Source organism: Mustela nivalis, assembly GCF_964662115.1.
Source record: "Mustela nivalis genome assembly, chromosome: 16".
Taxonomy (NCBI): Eukaryota; Metazoa; Chordata; class Mammalia; order Carnivora; family Mustelidae; genus Mustela; species Mustela nivalis.
Window position 1 is genome coordinate 33,139,225 of NC_139035.1, and position 20,656 is coordinate 33,159,880.

The 20,656-nt window shown below is 47.6% G+C and overlaps 1 protein-coding gene across 1 annotated transcript in view; it reads left to right on the forward strand.

Annotated features, from left to right (window-relative positions):
- Positions 1-1,619: 1,619 nt before the first annotated feature.
- Positions 1,620-20,656, forward strand: part of CR1L (complement C3b/C4b receptor 1 like) — a gene marked incomplete at its 5' end in the record, with an annotated part of 178,044 nt that continues 159,007 nt past the window's right edge. Inside the window, 2 exons of the mRNA XM_082703050.1 lie at positions 1,620-1,635; positions 8,634-8,830. Of these exons, the coding sequence (XP_082559176.1) occupies positions 1,620-1,635; positions 8,634-8,830 (213 nt within the window). The remainder of the gene's footprint in view (positions 1,636-8,633; positions 8,831-20,656) is intronic.

Here is a 20,656-nt window from a genome sequence, read left to right on the forward strand (position 1 = left end):
TTGGGAACCCCCAGTCTCATAGCTGTCCAGGAGAGAGAGGCAGGGGCCGTTCCCATCAGAGCCAGTGTGTGACATGACAGTTCCTGGGTTTGACTGACCAGGGATGTGGCAGACCCTCGCCAGGGTCCCATGTCTAGAGGTAGTTTGCTGAAGAGCCTAACAATTGTTCTCCTTTGTACTAACTTCGAAAGAAGACAAAAAAAAAAAAAAAAGAAGACAAGTGTTTCTTAAACATCTCGGAGCTCTCCTACAAAAGCTAAATTAAAGACCAAGCCTCTCTAGAAGGAGATGCCTTTCTGCGAAGTGGGGTGACATGTGTGCCTCTGCCTGGAACCCAGGCCTCCTGAACATCTCCAGGCCCCACTTTCTTTGTTGGCTAAAGAAATCCAATAAAATGTGTTGGCTCAGTACCTAACACCACAGCACACTCAGATAAGACCTGGCACTTAAGGTTTTGTTCTGAGGCTTTGTTCCGAGTGGTATATTTTCACAACTTGGACAGGAAAGTGCATCGAGGAGGTCTCCACGCTGTCTGCCTTGGATGGGCCTCTCACTGCTCTAAGCTATAGCAGGTGAAGCAGAAGTCACAGACTTCCAGCAGCATTTATTTTCTCAGTAAGAGCAAAAAAAAAGGGGGGGGGATGAACTTTGTAGCTTCATTACAAATAAAAGAAGGCAAAATTTACCAGGTGTCAAAATTTCCCTATCTACTCTTTCCCGTGGTCTCAGGTGACCTGAGGGAAGAGCCATAGATGCATGCGGGAGGGTTAAGGATTCCAAATTAAGCTGGAAAGCCTGGACTTCATTATCTTTGGGGTAAGGGACACGGTGGGTATCTATGGCAGTGTCCTTGGCTGGAGTCTGGCCTGGTACCCAGTGCACCCTTGGCAGATCCTGCCCACCCTACCCCTGCCCTGGCCTCCAGTCGCTGGTCTGAGAAGTGGTTGAGTATCACCAAGGTATTTCACTGAAGTCCTTGGATCTTTGGCTCTGAATGTGCTTCCAGAGCTCCATCATGACGTGAGTGCTGGGCCCTTCTGGTGCATGGAAGCCGACGTCTTTCCCCGCAGCAGGGGGAGAAAGGTGTGGATGGACCTTGCCTACAGCAGAACCCACTGTACTGCCCCACCAGACTGTGGACTCTGGAATTGGCTAGGATGCGGGTTTAGCTGCTCCACCAGAAACCCAAAGTAAAAGAAGCTTAGACAAGACAGAAACATGGTATTAGAGCTGGTGTGTCCATTTCATGGTGTTGGGCGCCCTGCTTGCTTCTTGCCTCTGGCTTCATCCTAACTAGGTTGTCACACTGGCCTCCTGGTCTAAGAGCACTCACATCCTTGTTCCAGCCAGGAGGAAGGGAGGAGGGGAGAAGGGCAGAGCAGGACTCTGGAAGTTGTGCACATTCCTTCTGCAACCCTCACCTTAACCAGAACTTGGACAAAGGGCCACAGCTAGGCGCAACGCGGTCTTTATCCCGGCCATCTTTGTGCCCAGCTACAAGTCATCGTCTCCTTTACTAGAAGAGGAGAGAACCGGTTTTGGAGAACATGAGGATTCCTGGGCCATAGCTCCTTAAGGTCAACCCTGACTCTGATTTATCCTTTTTCCCATCAACTAGCATGGTGCCTGACCAAGGTGAATTGGGCAATCATTCAACCTCTCTGGAGCTCACTTTCCTCTCTTTAAAATGGGCCTGATGATCTCTGTGGAATTCATTTCACAGGGCATTAGAATTCTTCTTTCACTGTGTCTCTGATTTACTGAGCACCTACTGTGTTCCAAGCCCAGGGCTAAGTGCTTTCTTCATATTAATTTCATGTAAGCCCCACCACGGCCCTATGAGGTGGGTGTTAGCATCCACATTTCTTAGCTGGGTCAGTTGAGACTAGGAGGGGTTTAGGAAGAGGCCCAGTGCATTGGTTTATCTCTGTATCTAGTATCCACTGAGTGTCCATCGTGCACCAGAGCCACTGCTGGGATCTAGGGCTTCTGGGGATAGGGGGTGTTTCTAGAGGACAGCGGACACACGTAATGGGAAGATGCTCTGGCCGAGGGCTCAGGAAGGAGGTTGGAGCATGTTTGGAAGCCAGAGCAGAAGTTATCTAGACCAAAGAGCAGGGTAGAGGTCGGGGATGGTGCTGGCAAGGCCCTGAGGGGAGCAGAGAGCCAGACTTGAAGGGACTGTGGGAGTTGCAGTGTGGCCAGAGGGCAGAGTGAACAAAAGAGGGGGCAGGGGCCCCCTCGGGCTCCCAGCAGGGGAGTTCAACCTGTCTGGCCCTGAGGCTTGAGTTGAGGGTGTTCGATAAAGTGCTTGGAAAATGTGCCATGCGGGGGGCGGCACCAGGGAGGGAGGGCGAGACTTGGCAAGTTCTCTTAGTGTCTTTGCCACGTCTCCGAGGACCAAGGAGGGGACCTAGATGTGACATGCCTGGCTTATGTGATGAATCCAGGAGGTCTGAACCTCCCTTGTTCTCATCCTCATCCTCCTGAACTATACTCCGTCTACTCCGAACTTCCCTGGAAATATTTGTCCAGCCCCTATTCTCTGTTGCATAAGCAAAATTATTCCCAGGGCCAGAAGACAGAATGGCCGACCCCCTGAGGGAACTACAATCCAAACATGGGATAATGTAGGTACTTCCTTTCCTCCTGTGCAGAGCGCTATGACATGCCTCAGGGTCTTTGTATCTGCTGTTTCCTCTCCCTGGACTCATCTCTGTGCTGTATATTTTTTTGCTGGTTAATTGGAACTCATCCCTCGGGTCTCAGCTCGGACATCCTTTCTCCCTGAAAGCCTTCCCTTACCCCTTGACTTGAGCCAGACACCCCTCCTGCCTGGTGTCCTATCAGGTTAGAATTAGGCACTTACCGCTGAAGTGTTATAGTTTACTGAGTCTCTGTCTCTCACTATATCATGTCTGTCCTTCCCCTGCTATACCTCAGCTCCTAGGACAGTGCCTGCCAAAAGTTGCACGGTTGACTGAATGAGTTGTTTCTCTTTGGTTCTAGAAATGGTTGGTGACTTTAGAAGCAGATAGTAACTTCTACTGCAGCCCCCTGTGCGGGCTCCTTGTACCAAGCACACAATAGGGAATAGTGAGGAGAAGCAGCTGGAGATTGCAGTTTTGTTCTTACCCCTCTGGCCTGGCAAACTCACTCAGAGCCCATCTTTGAATAAACAGGGCCTTTTCTAAGGGTTCCAATTGTCAGTTTCAGAGCAGAATTGCTTCCCTGTGACTTTTTAGCATTTGGGTAGGTTGTTTGATCCTCCTGGGGTCCCAGTTCCAGCACCTCTAGATTTCACCCTGATCACCCTTCCCAGCCCCCCGCTCCCCCCTTCCATGACCCGTCGAGCCCCCACATGTGGGCATTCCTGCCTCTGCCCATCCTTAAGTTGAATTCTCTATAGGGTCTTCTTCTCCTGTGCTCCTTGCAGAGATCTGCCCTCCCTCTCCCTGCGCCACCTCAGCTCTGTGTCCCACCTCCCACCTCTGCCTTATGAATGTTCTTCAGTCCCACGGCTGTACCCCATGGGGTTGTTTATGTCCACTGCACGGTGGAGGTGTGGGACAGACAGCTGTGATGAGGGAGCAGGAGGCTGGCTGAGGACAAAGCAAAAGCTGGCGCCTTGCACCCCCCCCTTCATCCGCACCCCTCCATATGTGTAGCATCCCTCAGGCAGCCCTGACTGCCATGAACAATAAGCAAATAGTTAACTTGCAGAGCTCACAATCCTGCTAGACCGGAGTCTCCCTTGGCTTACAAATGTCCTAAATCTCACTAACAAAGACGATTGATAGCAGGATTGTGACACCCCACCAAAAAGTCTCCCAAAGATCTTAATGTTAATGGCTGGTCTAAAGACAACATTGATCCAGCAGCAAGGGCAAGGCCTCTGGCAGGCCTGGAACATCCTGGCACCTTGTAGGCCCTCTTTAGCATATGAAAACTCCACTGAAACCTCCCTTCCCCTCACCTTCCCCCAACAGCAGGGTACATAATCTGCCATCCCTCACAACCCGGGGCAGCAGCTCTTCCTGCCCACGGGTCCTGTCCCCGTGCTTTAATAAACCACCATTTTGCACCAAAGATGTCTCAAGAATTCTTTCTTGGTCATCGGCTCCGGACCTCAGCTCACCAAACCTCACCTAGGTTCTAGAACTTCATCAGCTGCACTGACGTGGGGGCGACAGGGGGAGGAGGATTAATTATCACAGGGATGTTTGCTTGAAGTTTTAATTAGACTGCCTTTCCTTACTTCCCCTCTTCATTCTTTTTTCTTTTCCCCAGCTCAGAACATCCACTTAGAATGTATTTTAGAAACTTGGAACATTAGGTTTTAACATTCTGCACCCAGCACCTCAATGTAATAAATAAATCAATAAGCTGATTGCCTCCAGTAGTTTGATTGCCAAGTGCATTGGAGGAACTTTTGTTCTTCAGTGAGTGATCATTTCATGCTAGGGAACAAGGGATGAATGTGGGTGTAGGGCTTGTCCTGGCCTCGGATTCGTAACCCTGACCTGGGACGTCGTTATTCCCAGAGCTGTGCGTAACTTACAAGCAGCCTGCTCAAAGCTCTGTGTCCTCCCCTTTGACAGTTTCCCCAAGTTCCATGTCATAAATATATTTCTCATTTCCGAGAAGAGGCTTAGATTTGTTTAGAATCTAACAGGCCCCCTGACACCACACTCTTAAATCTCACTAACAGATCACGTATACCAAAAATGCTGCCTTGACAGGAAGAAAGATCATAGGGTATTCCATTTGGGTGGAAAATCAAATCCAAGTTATAACAACACTTTGATTTCCTGGACCCTATAGATTAATCATGATTATCTTACCGTGAAATACTTCATATAGTAGTAACTAATCTCTATTTATTGTTGTGTTAAAGCCTTGGATTGGAAAACTTTCTCCAGTGGACTTGTTGTCATTTCTAAAGATGCTTTTATTAATTTCATGATGTGTTACAAACATAATATGGTTGTCCTTTATTTTATGCAATAGTTTGAATTTCTACAGGTAAATCATATGTTAAACATACATGAGGAATTATTATTTTACTTTCTGGGTTCTTTTCTAATTGGAAAAACTACTCCCAAGTTTGTTTGAGAAGTGTAATGCTCATTCATTAGGTTTTATTTAAATGCAGAACAGTTGACCCTTGAAGAATGTGGGGTTAGCGATGCTGCCCCCGTGCATATCTACATATAACTTTTGAACCCACAAAACTTAACTACTAATAGCCTATTGTTTATAAGAAGCCTTACTGATAACATCAACAGTAAATTAACATGTGTTTTGTATGTTATATGTAATATAGACTATATTCTTACAACAATGTTAGAGAAAAGATGTTATTAAAAAAATCATTAAGAGGGGCATCTGGGTGGCTCAGTCAGTTAAGCATCTGCTTTCAGCTCAGGTCACAAACCCAGAGTCCTGGGATTGAGCCTGGCTTTGGGGTCCCTGCTCAGTGGGGAGTCTGCTTCTCCCTCTGCCCCTCACCCCACTTGTGCTCTCTCTCTCTCTCACTCTGTCTCTCTCAAATAAAAAAATAATAATAATAGGGCGCCTGGGTGGTTCAGTGGTTAAGCCTCTGCCTTCGGCTTGGGTCATGATCTCAGGGTCCTGGGATCGAGCCCCACATGGGGCTCTCCGCTCAGCGGGGAAACTGCTTCCCCCTCTCTCTCTGCCGCCTCTCTGTCTACTTGTGATCTCTGTCTGTCTATCAAATAAATAAATAAAAATCTTTATAAAAAAAATCATAAGGAAGAGTAAACTCATTTACAAAAAAATCTACATGTAAGTGGACCCGCGCAGCTCAAGCCCGTTCAAGAGTCAGCTAGGATCTTAATGAGAATCAGGCAAGATTACTCTTGGTAATCTATGTTCGGTAGCTCTGGCTTTGTCATACTACGTTTCATCAATAGGAGGCTTTAAGATTTGTCAGTGCCTCATGTTCTCACTGACCGATACTCAAAACTCTCAGGAGAGTCCGCCCCTGTTCGAGCCCCTCGTCGCTCTTTCCTGTCCCATTCTGTCAGAGCAGGAAGTGAAGTGCCCAGCTCAGGGCTGGGATCCTTTTCAATGTTCTGGTGAAGTATTAGCTAACCTACTAAGTAATTTCTCATGGGTGTCTCAGTCCAGAGTTCCATGAGCCTGTGTGTTCTGGTGATCTATTTCTGCATAATAAACCTCCCTTAAATTTAATGGTGTAAGAAATTGATGCCTGTGTCTCACCATTCCATGGGGTCTTTAGCTCAGCTGGTTGGTTCTGACTTGGGCTTTCTGCATGCGGGGCTGCACGCTGGCGTTGGCTGGGGCTGTGGGCATGTGAAGGCTTGCCTGGGCTGGCTGGCTGACCAGACGGCTCATTTACATGACAGGCAGAGGCTGGCGGTCCGTGGGAGCTCAGCTGGGCTGTCCCCCAGAGCACTGATATGTGACCTCTGGTGTGGTTTGTCCTTCTCAAAGCAGGGTACCTGGATTCTAAGAGGGAGCATCCTACACTAAGTGTTCCAAGAGACCCAGGCAGAAGCTGCAAGGTTTTTTTATGATCTGGTCTCAAAATCTCTGCCACACGCTAGAGAAGGGACTAAGGCAGAGTCCAGATTCAAGGGGAAGGAGATTGGGCTTTGCCTCCTGATGCCTCCTCACCATCTACCACATTATCACGTAAAAATGAAAGGCATGGGAGGCATTGGAGTTAAGTGTAGGAAGTTACGGAATGCTTCCTGTGTATGAACAAATGGCCAGCCTTCTTGGTTGGAACTCAGTACCAGGAAGCCCACACTGAATGAACCCCACCCCATGGAAGCTGGTAGCGCCCCACAGAGAGAAGCATTCCCAGCTAGTGGCCCCAGCCCTCAAGTGACCAACTCAGAGAGCAGATGATTGAAAAACACCTCGGAGGTGAATTTAATTAGTGCAGGTTTAAAGACATTGTTCTCTAAAAGCTCCCCCATGCATGATACTGAGTAGTAAAACTGTCTTCATAAATCAGAACTGTACATCACCTCATAAACACAGAGGAAACTCTGGAGGAATGTGTCTGGTACAGTCCATTTCTTGCTCACACTTGGAGGTGCTTGGAGAAGGCTATGCGCGTGGAGTACCCTGTATCCTTAGAATGGAGTCTTTGATGTTTGAGAAAAGATCAACCAAGCGTCCAGGCGCTTGGAAGTCTAATCTCTTCTTGGCCCAAATGACAAAAACACCCACCCTATTAATCATACGGAGTCAAGGGGACCTGGCTCCCTGCTGGGGAGTGTGACAGGTCTGGGTGCGTGGGACAGCCACTCTCCAGAGGGTGACGAGGGTTCCTTTCCACCCTCATAGCATTGTTTGTTGCCCCCTGCATACTCCTCTCCGGCTCCCCGTGGATTCAAATTTGTGTTTATCTGCGCTGAAAATTTAGAGGCACGATAAACAACATTTCAAGCTATTTATAACCAGATGCTGTGCCAGGAATGAATTAGGCTTTGCATTAGACATATGTTAAAATGTTGGACTCGGGGAAATGTAGGGAGAATATCCCTCGATGTGAAAAGCAGATATTTAGAGGAGGCTGATGGAAGTGGGACCCAGAATATGGTTACATGGAATTAGTACTCTGTTGGCTTTTTATTTTTTATTATTTTTTAAAGATTTTATTTATTTATTTGATGGACAGAGATCACAAGGAGGCAGAGAGACAGGCAGAGAGAGAGAGAGGAGGAAGCAGGCTCCCTGCTGAGCAGAGAGGCTGATGCAGGGCTCAATCCCAGAACCCTGGGATCATGACCTGAGCTGAAGGCAGAGGCTTTAACCCACTGAGCCACCCAGGTGCCCCTCTGTTGGCTTTTTAAATACACTCTTGAGGAATGCCAGATATGGAGTGGCTTGGAGATGCCATGTGGAGGGGGCCCATACTTTTACCCTACCAGGAAGGCCTTTGGCAGCGGTGAGGAACATGGAAGCAGGTGGAGGGGAAGGGTGAGGAATGAGACACCATACAAGCATAAACCCGAGGGCTGTGGACAGAGTATGGAAGAGAATGAACTCTACCCCTAGTGCCTTTTTCCATGTGAATCATCCTAAACAGAGGAGAACTGTCCTGATGTTCAGCTCCCGAAGGAAAGTCCACACCTTCTCCATACTGTTCGTCTGTCAGTCTGTCCCATGAATGGAGATCCACAGTCCGCCCTGCTTCCTTCCTTCTCTTTCGCCTGCACTTACTGGCAGAACTATTTGGTGCCAGACATGGTGTGACGTGGAGGGAACTCTCACGTTGGGAGTTCCACAATCAACAAAGACACAGGCAAATCACGTGATTATAGATTATGATCGGTGTTTTGGGAAAATGGGGGAGCGATAAAGAATAACAGGGGGTTCCCACTTTGGATAGGATGTCCAGGAGGTCACATGACCCCAGTGTCCTTGGCTAAACTTTGACATGTATTATGTAGTATTTTAAAGTTTCTTAAATTGCGTGTTTTTAAGGTTCAAAATAAAACCTGTTTTTGTTTTTTGGTTTTTTCCTTTCCTGAGCCCATGTGGCAGAATGTAAAATGGGAGATGGGGAGCGAACGGGGATGGCCAGATGCCATCTGGTTGACACTTTCTTCACCAGAACTTTCTCTCCTTAGGGAAAGGAGACGTGTTTGGAGATGTGTTCTGGAAGGAAGCCACCCTGGCCCAGTCCTGTGCCAATGTTAGGGCCCTGACCTACTGTGACCTGCATGTGATCAAACGAGACGCCTTGCAGAAAGTGCTGGAATTCTACACGGCCTTTTCCCACTCCTTCTCCAGGAACCTCATTCTCTCCTACAACTTGAGGAAGAGGGTAAGCTGACAGCTTCAGTTTCTTCTCCACCAAGAGCTGTCTCTGTGCACTTAGCATAACCACACAGGCCAAGAAGAATCCTCTTGCGGTTTCGGAAGGGGAGCAATTGTTTTTGAGCGTGGTTTGCTCTTCAGAGCTTTTGCTATGAAATAAGGGCAAGAGGAATGTTGCTAGATTAAAAGATGGATTTGTTTTGCTCCAGAAGGGATTTGTTTGTGTATCTGTGTGTTTTTTCCCCAGCGATAGCTAGACCTTCTAGCATTTTGAAAAGATGAGTTAAAAAAAATGAGGTCATTAGTCAGTAAAATGGCTAAGGGGGGCTACTTAATTAAAGTAAACTGAATTTTCCCTGGTGACTAGGACTCACTAATTGGTGTGAGGCCATTAGTCAGCTGGTAATAATAATTTTGAAAAGCCATGAAGATGAGTCAGTTGGGTCTAGAAAATCAGAAAGGTATGGAATCTGATTGCCTAGAAAATATCTTGTAGACACCGGCCTATTTAATGGGTTGTGAAATGATGAGTAATTTTAAGAACCAGAGAAGATTTCTTGTCTGAAATTGTTTCCTTCACCCTCAAGTGATCGGGATTGCTCCATCCATCTCTGTGAGGGTTAAAGTATTCATTTGTCTTATACTCTTTAGATTTTTCTTGACTGATTTCTTGCCCATCATCTGTCTCTTCTTGTGAACAAGGTAGCTCTGACCTATAGAAACCATCAGGAAGGATTGTTTTAAGAACCTTTCCAAAAATGACCTCATAGGGGGCACCTGGGTGGCTCAGTGGGTTAAAGCGTCTGCCTTTGGCTCAGGTCATGATTGCAGGGTCCTGGGATCAAGCCCTGCAGTGGGCTCTCTGCTCAGTGGGGAGCCTGCTTCCTCTTCTCTCTCTGCCTGCTTCTCTGCCTACTCGTGATCTCCTTCTGACAAATAAATAAATAAAATCTTTAAAAAAAAATGACCTCGGGCGCCTGGGTGGCTCAGTGGTTAAGCCGCTGCCTTCGGCTCAGGTCATGATCTCAGAGTCCTGGGATCGAGTCCCGCATCGGGCTCTCTGCTCAGCGGAGAGCCTGCTTCCCTCTCTCTCTCTCTCTGCCTGCCTCTCCATCTACTTGTGATTTCTCTCTGTCAAATAAATAAAAATAAAAATCTTAAAAAAAAAAAAAAAATGACCTCAGAATCTTTCCTCCAACACTGTTCTTCTCGTGGTCCTTGTCTCTGTGTATGCTTGTGTCATGCTGGTCCATGTATCATGCTGGTGTACCAAGTTGGAGACTCTGGCATTGTGGTTGACTTCTCCCCCTCTCCTGTGTCTCAGGTAACTCATTAAATCCTTTTGGTTCCACCTAAGCTCTCAAACCTGTGTCCACACTTTACTTCCATCCTTGGGGCTCAGCCCAAGCTCTTGGGACATGGTGCCTCGTTCCCGACCGTCCCTGTGTCCTGCAGCGCACAGTAGGTTCCTGCCTTGTGTCAGTGTTCAATGCAGTGCTCTCTTCTTTGGCCAGTGGTGTGACCTTAAAAACAAATTGGATCATGTCACTTCCTTTGTAAAGACTTTTTGCCCCCACCCTAACTTTAGGATAAGGTCTGTACACTTCAGGATGGTTTCTGTGGCTTTTCACATCCAACGCCAAGCTCAGCCATTCTTCCCATGCCCTGCTCTGCCATCCTGACCACTCTTAGCATGAGAGCTCTGCCCGCTTCTGCCCTGCTCTGCAAGCACGCCACACCCTTTCAGAGCCCTGGGCCTCTGCCTGTGGCTTCCTCAGCCTGGCATTCTTTTTTCTCCTGCTGTGTGTGACAAACGCCTGTTAACCCTTAAGATGGCTGAAATGTTTATTTGTTCAATCATCAAACCCAGTGTGCATCAGCTGAATGAGCCTCAACATACAAAGCTGAACCACACTCAGGTCTCAATCCCCTGCATCCTAAAGTCTAACAGAGATGAGCCCAGGAAGGCTGGATGCAGTGCATGATGCCGAGTACGACGAGTGTGATTTGTAGGAGATGCCGCGGGAGCGCGGAGTAGGAGGGCCGCTAAAGGGGGAGTTGGGAAGTAAACGTTGTGGCAGGGGCTCGAGACACTTGAGCTGACTCTTACAGGACGGAGTCTGCCTAATAAAGAGAGAGGGCAGCTGTGGCATTTGGAGGGGCAATTTGAGCCAAGGCACAGAAGAAGAAAATAGCCTTTTGTCTTTCAAGTTGCTTGTCCAAGGTTCCAAAAGCCTATTGTTGGGTGCCCCAACAATATGCTCCCACCTATTTTATTTTATTTTAAGAGAGTGAGCAAGCACAAGCAGGGGGAGGGGCAGAGGGAGAGAGAGAATATTAAGTAGGCTCCATGCTTGGTGTGGGGAAGCTGATGCAGGGCTCTATTTCATGACCCTGATATCATGACCTGAGCCAAAATCAGGAGTCAGAGGCTCAGCCAACTGAGCCACCCAGCTGCCCCTGCTTCCAGTTATTTTAAATCCTTTAATTGTATTGTCGTGTGTGAGTCCCTGCTCAGAGACTTAGGAGGGCAAGGCCTCAGTACCTTGATATCCTCAGTGCCTAACCCAGTATTCAGGATTAATGAGCATTTGGGGATGCCAAAGAGAAAGAGATGGGATCTCTGCACCCCAGTTTCCACATTGTCAAATGTGAGGTTGTAGCTGGATCATTTTTATGGGTCTGTGATTTGAAAACTTGTCATTCAAATTCTCGTGGAGAGTGGGCCGTGGTGGAGAAGTATATATTCACAGTACTTCCTTGTTTATTTGGGAGCCTGGAATGCTTTCTGGTCGTCCTTCTAGCCACGTGGATTCTTCTAAAGTCTATCTTTTTTATTTTTTCCTTCTTTTTATGAAAGCAAGTTGATTATAATCAGCTTTCAGTGTTGCTGATAATATAGGTTGAAAAAAAGCGTAGTTCGGGTTATTTGGAGTAGTAATCATTTTGGAATAATTGTGAATCAAATAAATCTGTCTTAAAAAAAAAAAAACAAGGACAACAACAAAAACAACAGTGCCTCAGTGGTCAGATTGTTTTTGTAAGTGCAAAGTGATTGACAGCTCTTGCAGAAGGGGAGCCCCGGGGGTGGCATTTTTGAAGGACTGGGGTGGAAGAGGCTTGGGCAGGGCCTGTGTGGCCACAAGGTGTAGAAGAGTCATCCAAGTTGTAGAAGATATGAAAAGGAACTTGGGAAAGGTCAGAGGTGTCCAAGTAGGCAGTGCGGAATGGTTCTTAAGGTATTTAGACACTCCCTAGATACCATCAGACATGTGGCGGAGGAAACTGAGACACCCAATGGAGAGTCACATCAGTTGACCTTCAAATGTCCTTCCAATGGTAAGTGCCTATGAGTCTGGTATGGAGCCAAGACAATTTTAGGGAGATCCTTTATAGGAAGAGGTAGGCATTGTTTTTCTTGGAAAAAAGAGCCTTGTCATTTTGGCATTGCCATTGTAATCTCTCATTGTGTCCTTCTGAGAATTCATCGTTAACATAGGGCATAGAAGACAGGAACATTACATGCATGAATTATTCTTTTTTTTTTTTTTTTAAGATTTTATTTATTTATTTGACAGAGAGAGATCACAAGTAGGCAGAGAGGCAGGCAGAGAGAGAGAGGAGGAAGCAGGCTCCCTGCTGAGCAGAGAGCCCGATGCGGGACTCGATCCCAGGACCCTGAGATCATGACTTGAGCCGAAGGCAGTGGCTTAACCCACTGAGCCATCCAGGCGCCCCGCATGAATGATTCTTGTAGCTATTTTTTTTCCTGGCAAAGTAAAGTGTATTCTTGTGGCTGTTTCTGTCTTGGCAAAATCGAGTGTTATTTGCAAAGATTCCTGAGAACAGAGTGCCTTTGACATCTGCTTGGGGAGTTGTGTGGGCCTGGAGAAGTCCTCTACGGCACAGCAGGAACTCGGAGCTGGCGGTGCCCCCAGGGCCATCCAGTCTCTCCTCTATTTTCCCACCACCCTCATTTCACAAATAGGACTTTTCAGAGAAAGGTCACAGAACCGGGTCAGTAGGCAAAGATTTAGAGGCACCCCTGACTCACCACACAGGCCCCCTGCAGGTTCTCCCAGCTCGTTGGCCTTCTCTGGCCTCTACATTCTTACCCTCACCACCCCATCCCCAAATCCATGTATGTGACTACAACCCTGCTCCCGGCACTGCTCTTGGGACCCAACTCAGGAAGGGACCTGTCACCTTCCTCGGTTTCCTCCCCAAACACCTGAAGTCCTAGGCAAGGGTGAAAGGGGCAGGACCCGGAAGCCAATCCAGCATTTTCCCTGCTTGTGGACACTGAGCCGGATGAGACCCGGTCTGTGTCCTGCCTCTGCCACTTAGTGCTTCTGCAAGAGTTGTTAATGTTCCCGCATCTTTCAAATGAGGGTGATGAGAAGGTCTACCTTGTACCATAACTGTGAGGCTCAAATAGGGTCTTGTCGGCAAAGCTCTCACACTCAGGGTCTCGAGCACAGTGCGAGCTCCCATCCATTGTGGCTCATCATCATTTCGTTTTATCCACTTGACAGGCTGCTCCACTCTGCTCTTTGTCACCGCGCGCCTTCTGGCAAATAAGGAGGCAGTTCTTCTGCCTTTGCTTATGGAGGGTACTCGCTCTGCAGAACTTTCCGAAGGGCAGAGGAGGTGCTGGCGGCTGGGGGATGCTGCCGGGGGTGGGGGGGGCTGGCTTAGTCTCTAGTTCCCGCCCCTAGAGGGGTCAGCACTCATTCTTCTCACCAGTTTCATTGCAGAGGGAGAAAGTAGGCCATTCTGACATCTTTGTTCAGTCACCAGGGGGTCCGGGTTTTGCCAAGAGGAAAGCACAGCATCTTTGTTTCTTCTGAGGGATGTGGCACATATCCGTGAAATGCAAGGGTAAGTGGAGCCTTCCTCACCCCAGGCCCTCAGCATTCTAGGGTCCAAGCCTTTCTGGGCATTTTCCTCCAGGCCCTGAGTGGCCTTTGCTCTGCACTCAGAGCCTTGTACAGTGCTGATACTAGCATTATCATCAACTCCCCATATGGGGCGAGCGGCAACCTTCAGCATGAAGGCAGTATGTGTTTTAGGTCAGTTTATTCAGTCCTGAGAATGGCCTCATGGCTTTATAGTATCAGTCCCATTTCTCAAAGGAATAAACTAAGAACCTGTGGAGAAGAGAATCACTTCTCCAAGGTCACAGCCAAGAAGTGGCCGGTTCCAAACCCTGCACGTGCCCCTGAGGCTAATCAACATTGTGTCCTCCGGTAAAGCCTGACTCTCCGCTTTTCCCGTGTTGGTGTTCTTCAGCTTTCGCTTTCTCCTGGTTTATTGACTTTTCAGAGGTGGCACAAATTCTCTCCAAAGTATACTCACTATCTCCCAGCACACTCAGAAACGTGTGCAGTAAAAAGGCAGGGAGGGAGGCAGGGAGGGAGGGAGGAAGGGAGGAAGGAACTAGTTTGTATAGTGGATCATAGTAATATCCCAGTTTGGGAGACATCAGAAGTTTCTCCCGCAGAGTGATGACCACACCATGGCCAGGTGTGCGGGAGAGGCAGCGTACACTTCCCTTTGGTTGGGCAGTAGGCTAACCTGGCAATGACATCAGTAATACACAAAATGGAACACCAGCTTTGGGGTGAGCGACCTGGGTTTGGATCATGTTTTGTTTTTTTTTTTAAGATGTTATTTATTTATTTGACAGAGATCACAAGTAGGCAGAGAGGCAGGCAGATAGAGAGGAAGGGAAGCAGGCTCCCCACTGAGCAGAGAACTGATGTAGGGCTTGATTCCAGGTCTCTGGGATCCTGACCTCAGCCAAAGGCAGAGGCTTTAGCCAACTGAGCCACCCAGGCACCCCTTGAATCGTGGTTTTGACTGCTGACTAGCTGTGTACCCTTGGGAAAGTTACTAAACTATTCTAAGCTATCTGTAAGAAGGGTCTAATAAAAGTCCCTCCTAATTAGGTTTATTGAGAGGATCATATGCATTGAAAAAAAGAAAGTGACATGATACCTTTAGGAACCTCTCAATACCTATTTGTATTCTTCTGTCCATCTACCTTCAGCCTTAGAAGTTCCGAGTGCAGGCTGTGCTCCCCTTTGTGTGTATCCAGACACTTTCTTTAATGAGTGTCTCAGCTGGGCTCTACTGTCCCTTCAACCTGGGATGAGCGTTCACGTCCCAGCAGGTGCCAGCTAGGAGCTTGGGTTGTCCTGCTCATCACTGGGACAGGAGAGAAAATGTACCACAATTAAATGATGTATCGTAGACAGATAATTATCTAATTAACAGTGGTCTGCACATGGGATACTTGGCATGTAGGTAATTGGTGGGATGGTTCTCTTTCTTTGTGTGTGGGGCTTTATTTTTGAAGCCAATGTTGTCATGATTTTGAGTATGTTTTGCATCAATTGTGTTTATGGTAATGTGTTCCAGGATGGATTTTTCTTAGCTTGATAAGGCCCTGACCTAGTGTGTTTGGGAGGGAGCTGAGACTAGAGTTACTGGCAGCTTCAAAGCAGGGACCTACTGATGCCTATTTTCTGTGACTGAGGTTGCCATAGTGAACTGTGTCAAGACCGTTAAATACGGCACATGCATTTCTAGCCATCCTCCTCCTCAGTAACCAAAGGGCATTTTCTTCTGGGGAGGAGAAGGTGAAGACATTGGAGGCTTTGGAAAAAGAGCTCTGTTCTGGAAAGCCTCTCGGTTTTCTTTCGGCACAAATTCTTGTGGAAGGTGGTAAGATGGAGAGAAAGATCCCAAGGCCAGGTGCTTGGCAATGTTTCTCCTTCTCCACTGAATCATCACAGCCTAAAGTTTAAAAAACAATCTCTACATAACATATATATATATATATGTATATACACACACACACACACATATATATATACATTTATATATATATTTGTCATCCTTCCATAGTGAGGTCTTCTGTGGAATTAAAATCATCTATTAGACTGTCAAATTATGAAGATAATAAAATCAGGGTGTTGGAATTAGGGGTGGGGGATGGGGACATGATGTGAGTGGTAAGGCCATAATTCTTTCAGGACAACAACATAAAAATCAAAGCCAAGGCCCTTTTCCCTCAAGAAGATCAGGGGGTGATGTTAGGGACCTGTGTAGACTTCCGTGTATCCTTAAGGATCCTCCCTAATACCCCCAAAACCTATAGCAGAGCCCCATCATGATCCCTGGGGGATGGGAGACAGTGAAACCACTCCATGCTTTGTTATGAATCAGCTTGAACTGGAGGTGGCTAGGGTATATGTGGACACCTCCAAGGAAGCAGTAACGTTCTGGGATGTATATGGGCTTTGAAGCTAGAACTCTGTATCTGGGCTCAGCCACGTGTTTGGTGGGGGGGAGGGTGCAGGGAGAGATTGTACAGCTGTTCCTCTTCTGTGGATTCATGCTGTTCACTCCAAAAGGTGGCTATGGGAAGGATGATCGTGGCCCGGGCACAGTGCCTTACACATACACATGGGCACAGTTGAGTTACTTTCCTTCCATTGTCCATAGGAAAGGGGGTAACAGAGTGAAGTAGAGCAGGAGCCTTAATAGTGTGGCTCATAGAATAAGCATAAGGAGGCAAGAGAGAGTGGTAGCTACGAATGTGGACTCTGGAGTCAGAGTTCTTGGGTTCAAATCTTGACTCTCCTTGGTGACCACAGGCTGGTTATCTAAACTCCCTGGGCCCCAATTCATTCATTTATAAAATAGGAATAGGAATGGGACCGTAGAAGGGTTCTTTGTCATAACAAGGTTTCAGTGCATGTGCTGTTCTCATCATGATTACTGATGAGCTCAACTTTTCTGGAAATGAAGAGATCCCATCAAGTTTTAAAAGGCAAGTAGGGGCCAAAGTTTAACACCTGAAAATCTAGATAAATGACTCCAAGATCTGTGCCTGGGCCTCTCGAGTAGCACCAAAGGATCAGTGAGGTTTGGCAAATAATGACTCTGTTGGGCTTGATTCAGATCCTGTTTTCCTCTTTGGGCAGAATGGATAGAGAGAATGAGAGAGTCCGGTGTGGAGTAGGTGCTGGGGGAGGGAAGTTATAATTTACCTTACCCCTTACCTACTATTACACAGTGTGTTTACCACAAGTTTAGAGACCCATGGGGCCAGGGCAGTTCTTTAGAGAGTAATGTACCTGCCTAATATTTTCTTAGAAGTGTGTGATTGACTCCTAACAAGTAGGGTAGTGCTAATGAGTCCCAGATCATGGGTTTAGTCCCCAGGTGAGCAAGCTGGCTTCCTGGGGTCTCCACTGGTGAGTCCAGCATTTCACACATTTCTTTGTCTCCCACCCCCCCAAACACTTTTTTGAATCTCACTAGGACTTTCTACTGTCTACTCCAATATAGCTATTGACATCTGTCAGAGCCGGTGTTTTCCCAGACATCTCTAGGAAACAGGGACTAGATGCTCTTCAGTGTCTCTTCTGCCTTAAATGGTTAGTGACCTGTAGAATGGCCGGGTCGTGTCTGTGAAACGTTCAGAAGCCAAAGATTACCCTAGCAGAGGGAATCCATCTCACTCGGTCTCGGTGGCACCCCGAGTGGACACTACTGGCTGAGTCTCCCTGCTTTCTCAGCGTCCTCCTTTCTCCCAGCATTCCCCCATCGCCCCTCCAGGGGTGCATTCATGTCTAGTGAGCAGCGGCCTTATGTTTCCAGCGAGCAGTTTGTCCCCATTCTGGCAACCCCCGTGTCAGTGAGAGGCTGCTCTCCAGGGCGTTCTCCCAGGCCCTGCCAGCCCTTTACTAGCCCAGTCACATTTCACGTTCCTACCCATCTGCCCTGTTTCTGGGGCTTCTTTGTTTAAGGGCTCCTCCCACTCCTCAAAATGTGCTCTTTGGCTTTGAACATGTTCTTATGAATTTTTCCAGTGAGTCACAGGGGTTTTTATTCTAGCCTGCGCTTTTAGTAAGTGGAGCGTTAGGATCACAGCCCAGGTGACCTTTCATAATAATAACTACCTTCTGAGATCTTAGATTAATGGAAGTGAATGTTAGTTCAGCCCCTCCAAGGGGAATTTGAACACCTGCCTCAGGAGCTCACACACCAAATCTATCCCAGCCCAGATGTCTACAAGGACCGTTTCTGTGTAATGTGTGTTCATGGGCCTGCCCAATTTTGGTTCTTCTCATTGCACACTCTGTTGATTGCAAATTTGTTTGTGACTAGTGTCACTTAATGGTCTTGGCCTGGCTGTATTTCACTTAGGGATCAGGAGTGAAGCTCTGAATCCACAAGGGGCCCTGACTCTATACAGCGTCTCTTGAATCTCTCTAGTGTAGGCGAGGGCCTGTGTCTTTCGATCCAATAAGTAGCAGTCACTTTTTCTCTGTAGCTCTCGTCATACTTCCAATGAATTGTTCACTCAAAGTCTTTTTTTTTTTCCAATCTAGAAGCTTTGTAAGGCCTCGGCCTTGTCTACCTGAATGACCGCTCTTTCCTGATCAACTCTCTTAGAGCTTGGTGCAAAGTAAGCATTCGATAATTGAATGAATGGATGAACAGTGGGCCAACCAACCATTCGTGCAACCAACAAATGAACACACAAGTACACCAACCTCCTTCTTGTTATTGTTGTAGATTTTTATAAAGTGCCTTGACTATAAGTTGGTTTCTGTAGAGACACCTCTCCTTTTTTTCTGTCTCTGAAACTTTGCCCACATATCCCATCTCATTCCTCTCCCCGACCCTGGGTATAGAGGTCTTTCAGCCTCTGTAGGTACCACTGATGCCACCATAAAATAATAATAATCATCCTTATTTATTAAGTATCGCCCAGACCCAGTATGTGCCAAAGCCTTTATATGCATCGTTATCTCATTAAGGTGCTGAGGAAACTAAGGTTCAGTTAGGTGAAATAATTTGCCCCAAATCCAATAAGCTAAATGGAGCTGGAATTTAGGCTCAAGTCTGGCAATTGCCAAGACCATACTCGTTCTTGCTTTCATGCCCCTCCTCTAAGTGGGGACCCCACTTCGCTCATCTGGGGCTAACAGTCCTGTTTCACAAGCCTTCGGTTCCCTGGGAGGAGGCTGTCAACCAGAGGATGGCTTTGGAGGCCATAGCATGGCCTGCCTGTGTCCTGTGTATTTCTGTTAGAAAACAGGCCCAGTCCTTTGTGGGTACCTGTCTACGTCATGGTGGACAGGGCACAGATGTTTGGTTGAATGGCTGACACTCAATCAGGAAGGTGTCTTCGCATGGATGGTGGGAGAACACCATCCATTTAGAATCATTTAGAATGATTGGAAGAGAAGGCCTCCCGAGGGAAGGCACTGGCCAATTTGCCCATCCCCCAGGTTTTGTTCATGCTCCTTCCCCACCTGGTTTTGAAGACTCCAGAAGGGCACTGTCCCAGACTTACAGGGCAGCAGCAGCTTCAGCTTTCGGGTTTGACTTTTCTGGAGGTGCCTAGAGACCCCAAGGAGAATTGGACCAATATGGAGGACGTGGTGCTTTTGGGGGTCTGAGGGAGCTCGATGCCTCTTTCAGCCCTCTTCCCACTACACCTGTGGCTGCTTACAGGACCCCAGCCACCCCTCAAACCCCTCACTTTCCAGGCTTTAAAATCCACCTGACTCTCCCTGGGCGGCCCAAAGTAGCAAGAACCAGCATATTTTCCATGACGGATTTAATTTTTAAAAAGCCCCTTGCTGCAGGCAGCATGCGGAAGATGGGGCCTTATCCCCGGGAGATCAATTTGCAGACAGCTCGTGCATTCATGCTGCTGCATTTCCCAGAGCGCTTCTTGCGAATGCTTAAGCCAGACTTGAAAACAGCTTCTGGTTCACAGAGTATGAATTTCTAAAAGGGGATCCTTGTTCAGAGGATAGCACCAAAAATCCTGCCCTCCGCAGGCTGGAGCGCATCATACATTTGGCACTTCCTGTATGTGAGGCATGAGAGTGCGTCCTAACCATGTTGGGCCTCTGTGACCATCTGGGTGAAGAGACGAGTGAAGCTGGGTCCCAACGACAGAAGGAGGGCGAGGACTTCCCCATAGCAGGTGGCAGGTGGCAGGGGAGGGGAGATGAAGAATACCACGGAACACCTGTAAAAATAAGAAATGGCATAAAATACTAAAAATCCTAGTGATGGGTGGTAACTGGACTTGTGATCATTTGGCAATAAATAAAAATACAGAATCATTGTATCGTATACCTAAAATGAATAGAATGAGATATGTCGATTATATTTCAATTAAAACAGGAAAGCTTGACAAAGCAAAGCGCTTTACTGAGGACGGCAGCTAGCGGTGTGCTGTGTGGGAAACCTCCCCTTCCCTAGAGCCCCTCACTCAGGCACACAGGGGAATACTGCCATGGGATTTTAATTTAACTTATTTCATGAAAGAGATGATGAAATGATTATGGAAGGCTCAGGCGGGGGGAGGGGTGCTGCCTTTCTCCGGTATCTTCCCTATCTTGGCCTTCAGGGCTCGGGAGATGTGGGCAAAGCCACTTTCTTTGGTCCTAGGACAGCAAGGATCTGGGGCAAGCCTCGGGGTAAGGGAAGGAAGGGGATTGAGAGGTCAAGGTGAAGGCGATCTATGGTTGGAAGGTTTCAGAAGGTTGAGTAGATTCTGCAAATAGTATTCACTGAGGAGAAGAACCTGGCACCTGCTCTGTGCAGCTGAGCTTGGCCTGGGGAGACACATGCCTTTGCTAACCGGGACTGAGAGCCAGGCTAGAACAACAACCCGGGGAAGAACTCATCTGCCAAATCTGGTTTCCCCAGTCCCTCCGCCCTGGGACAAGTTGCTTGCCGCAGCAGAGTGGCTTTGTTTCACTATTAGATTGCCTGTTGAGGCCGCTGGGAA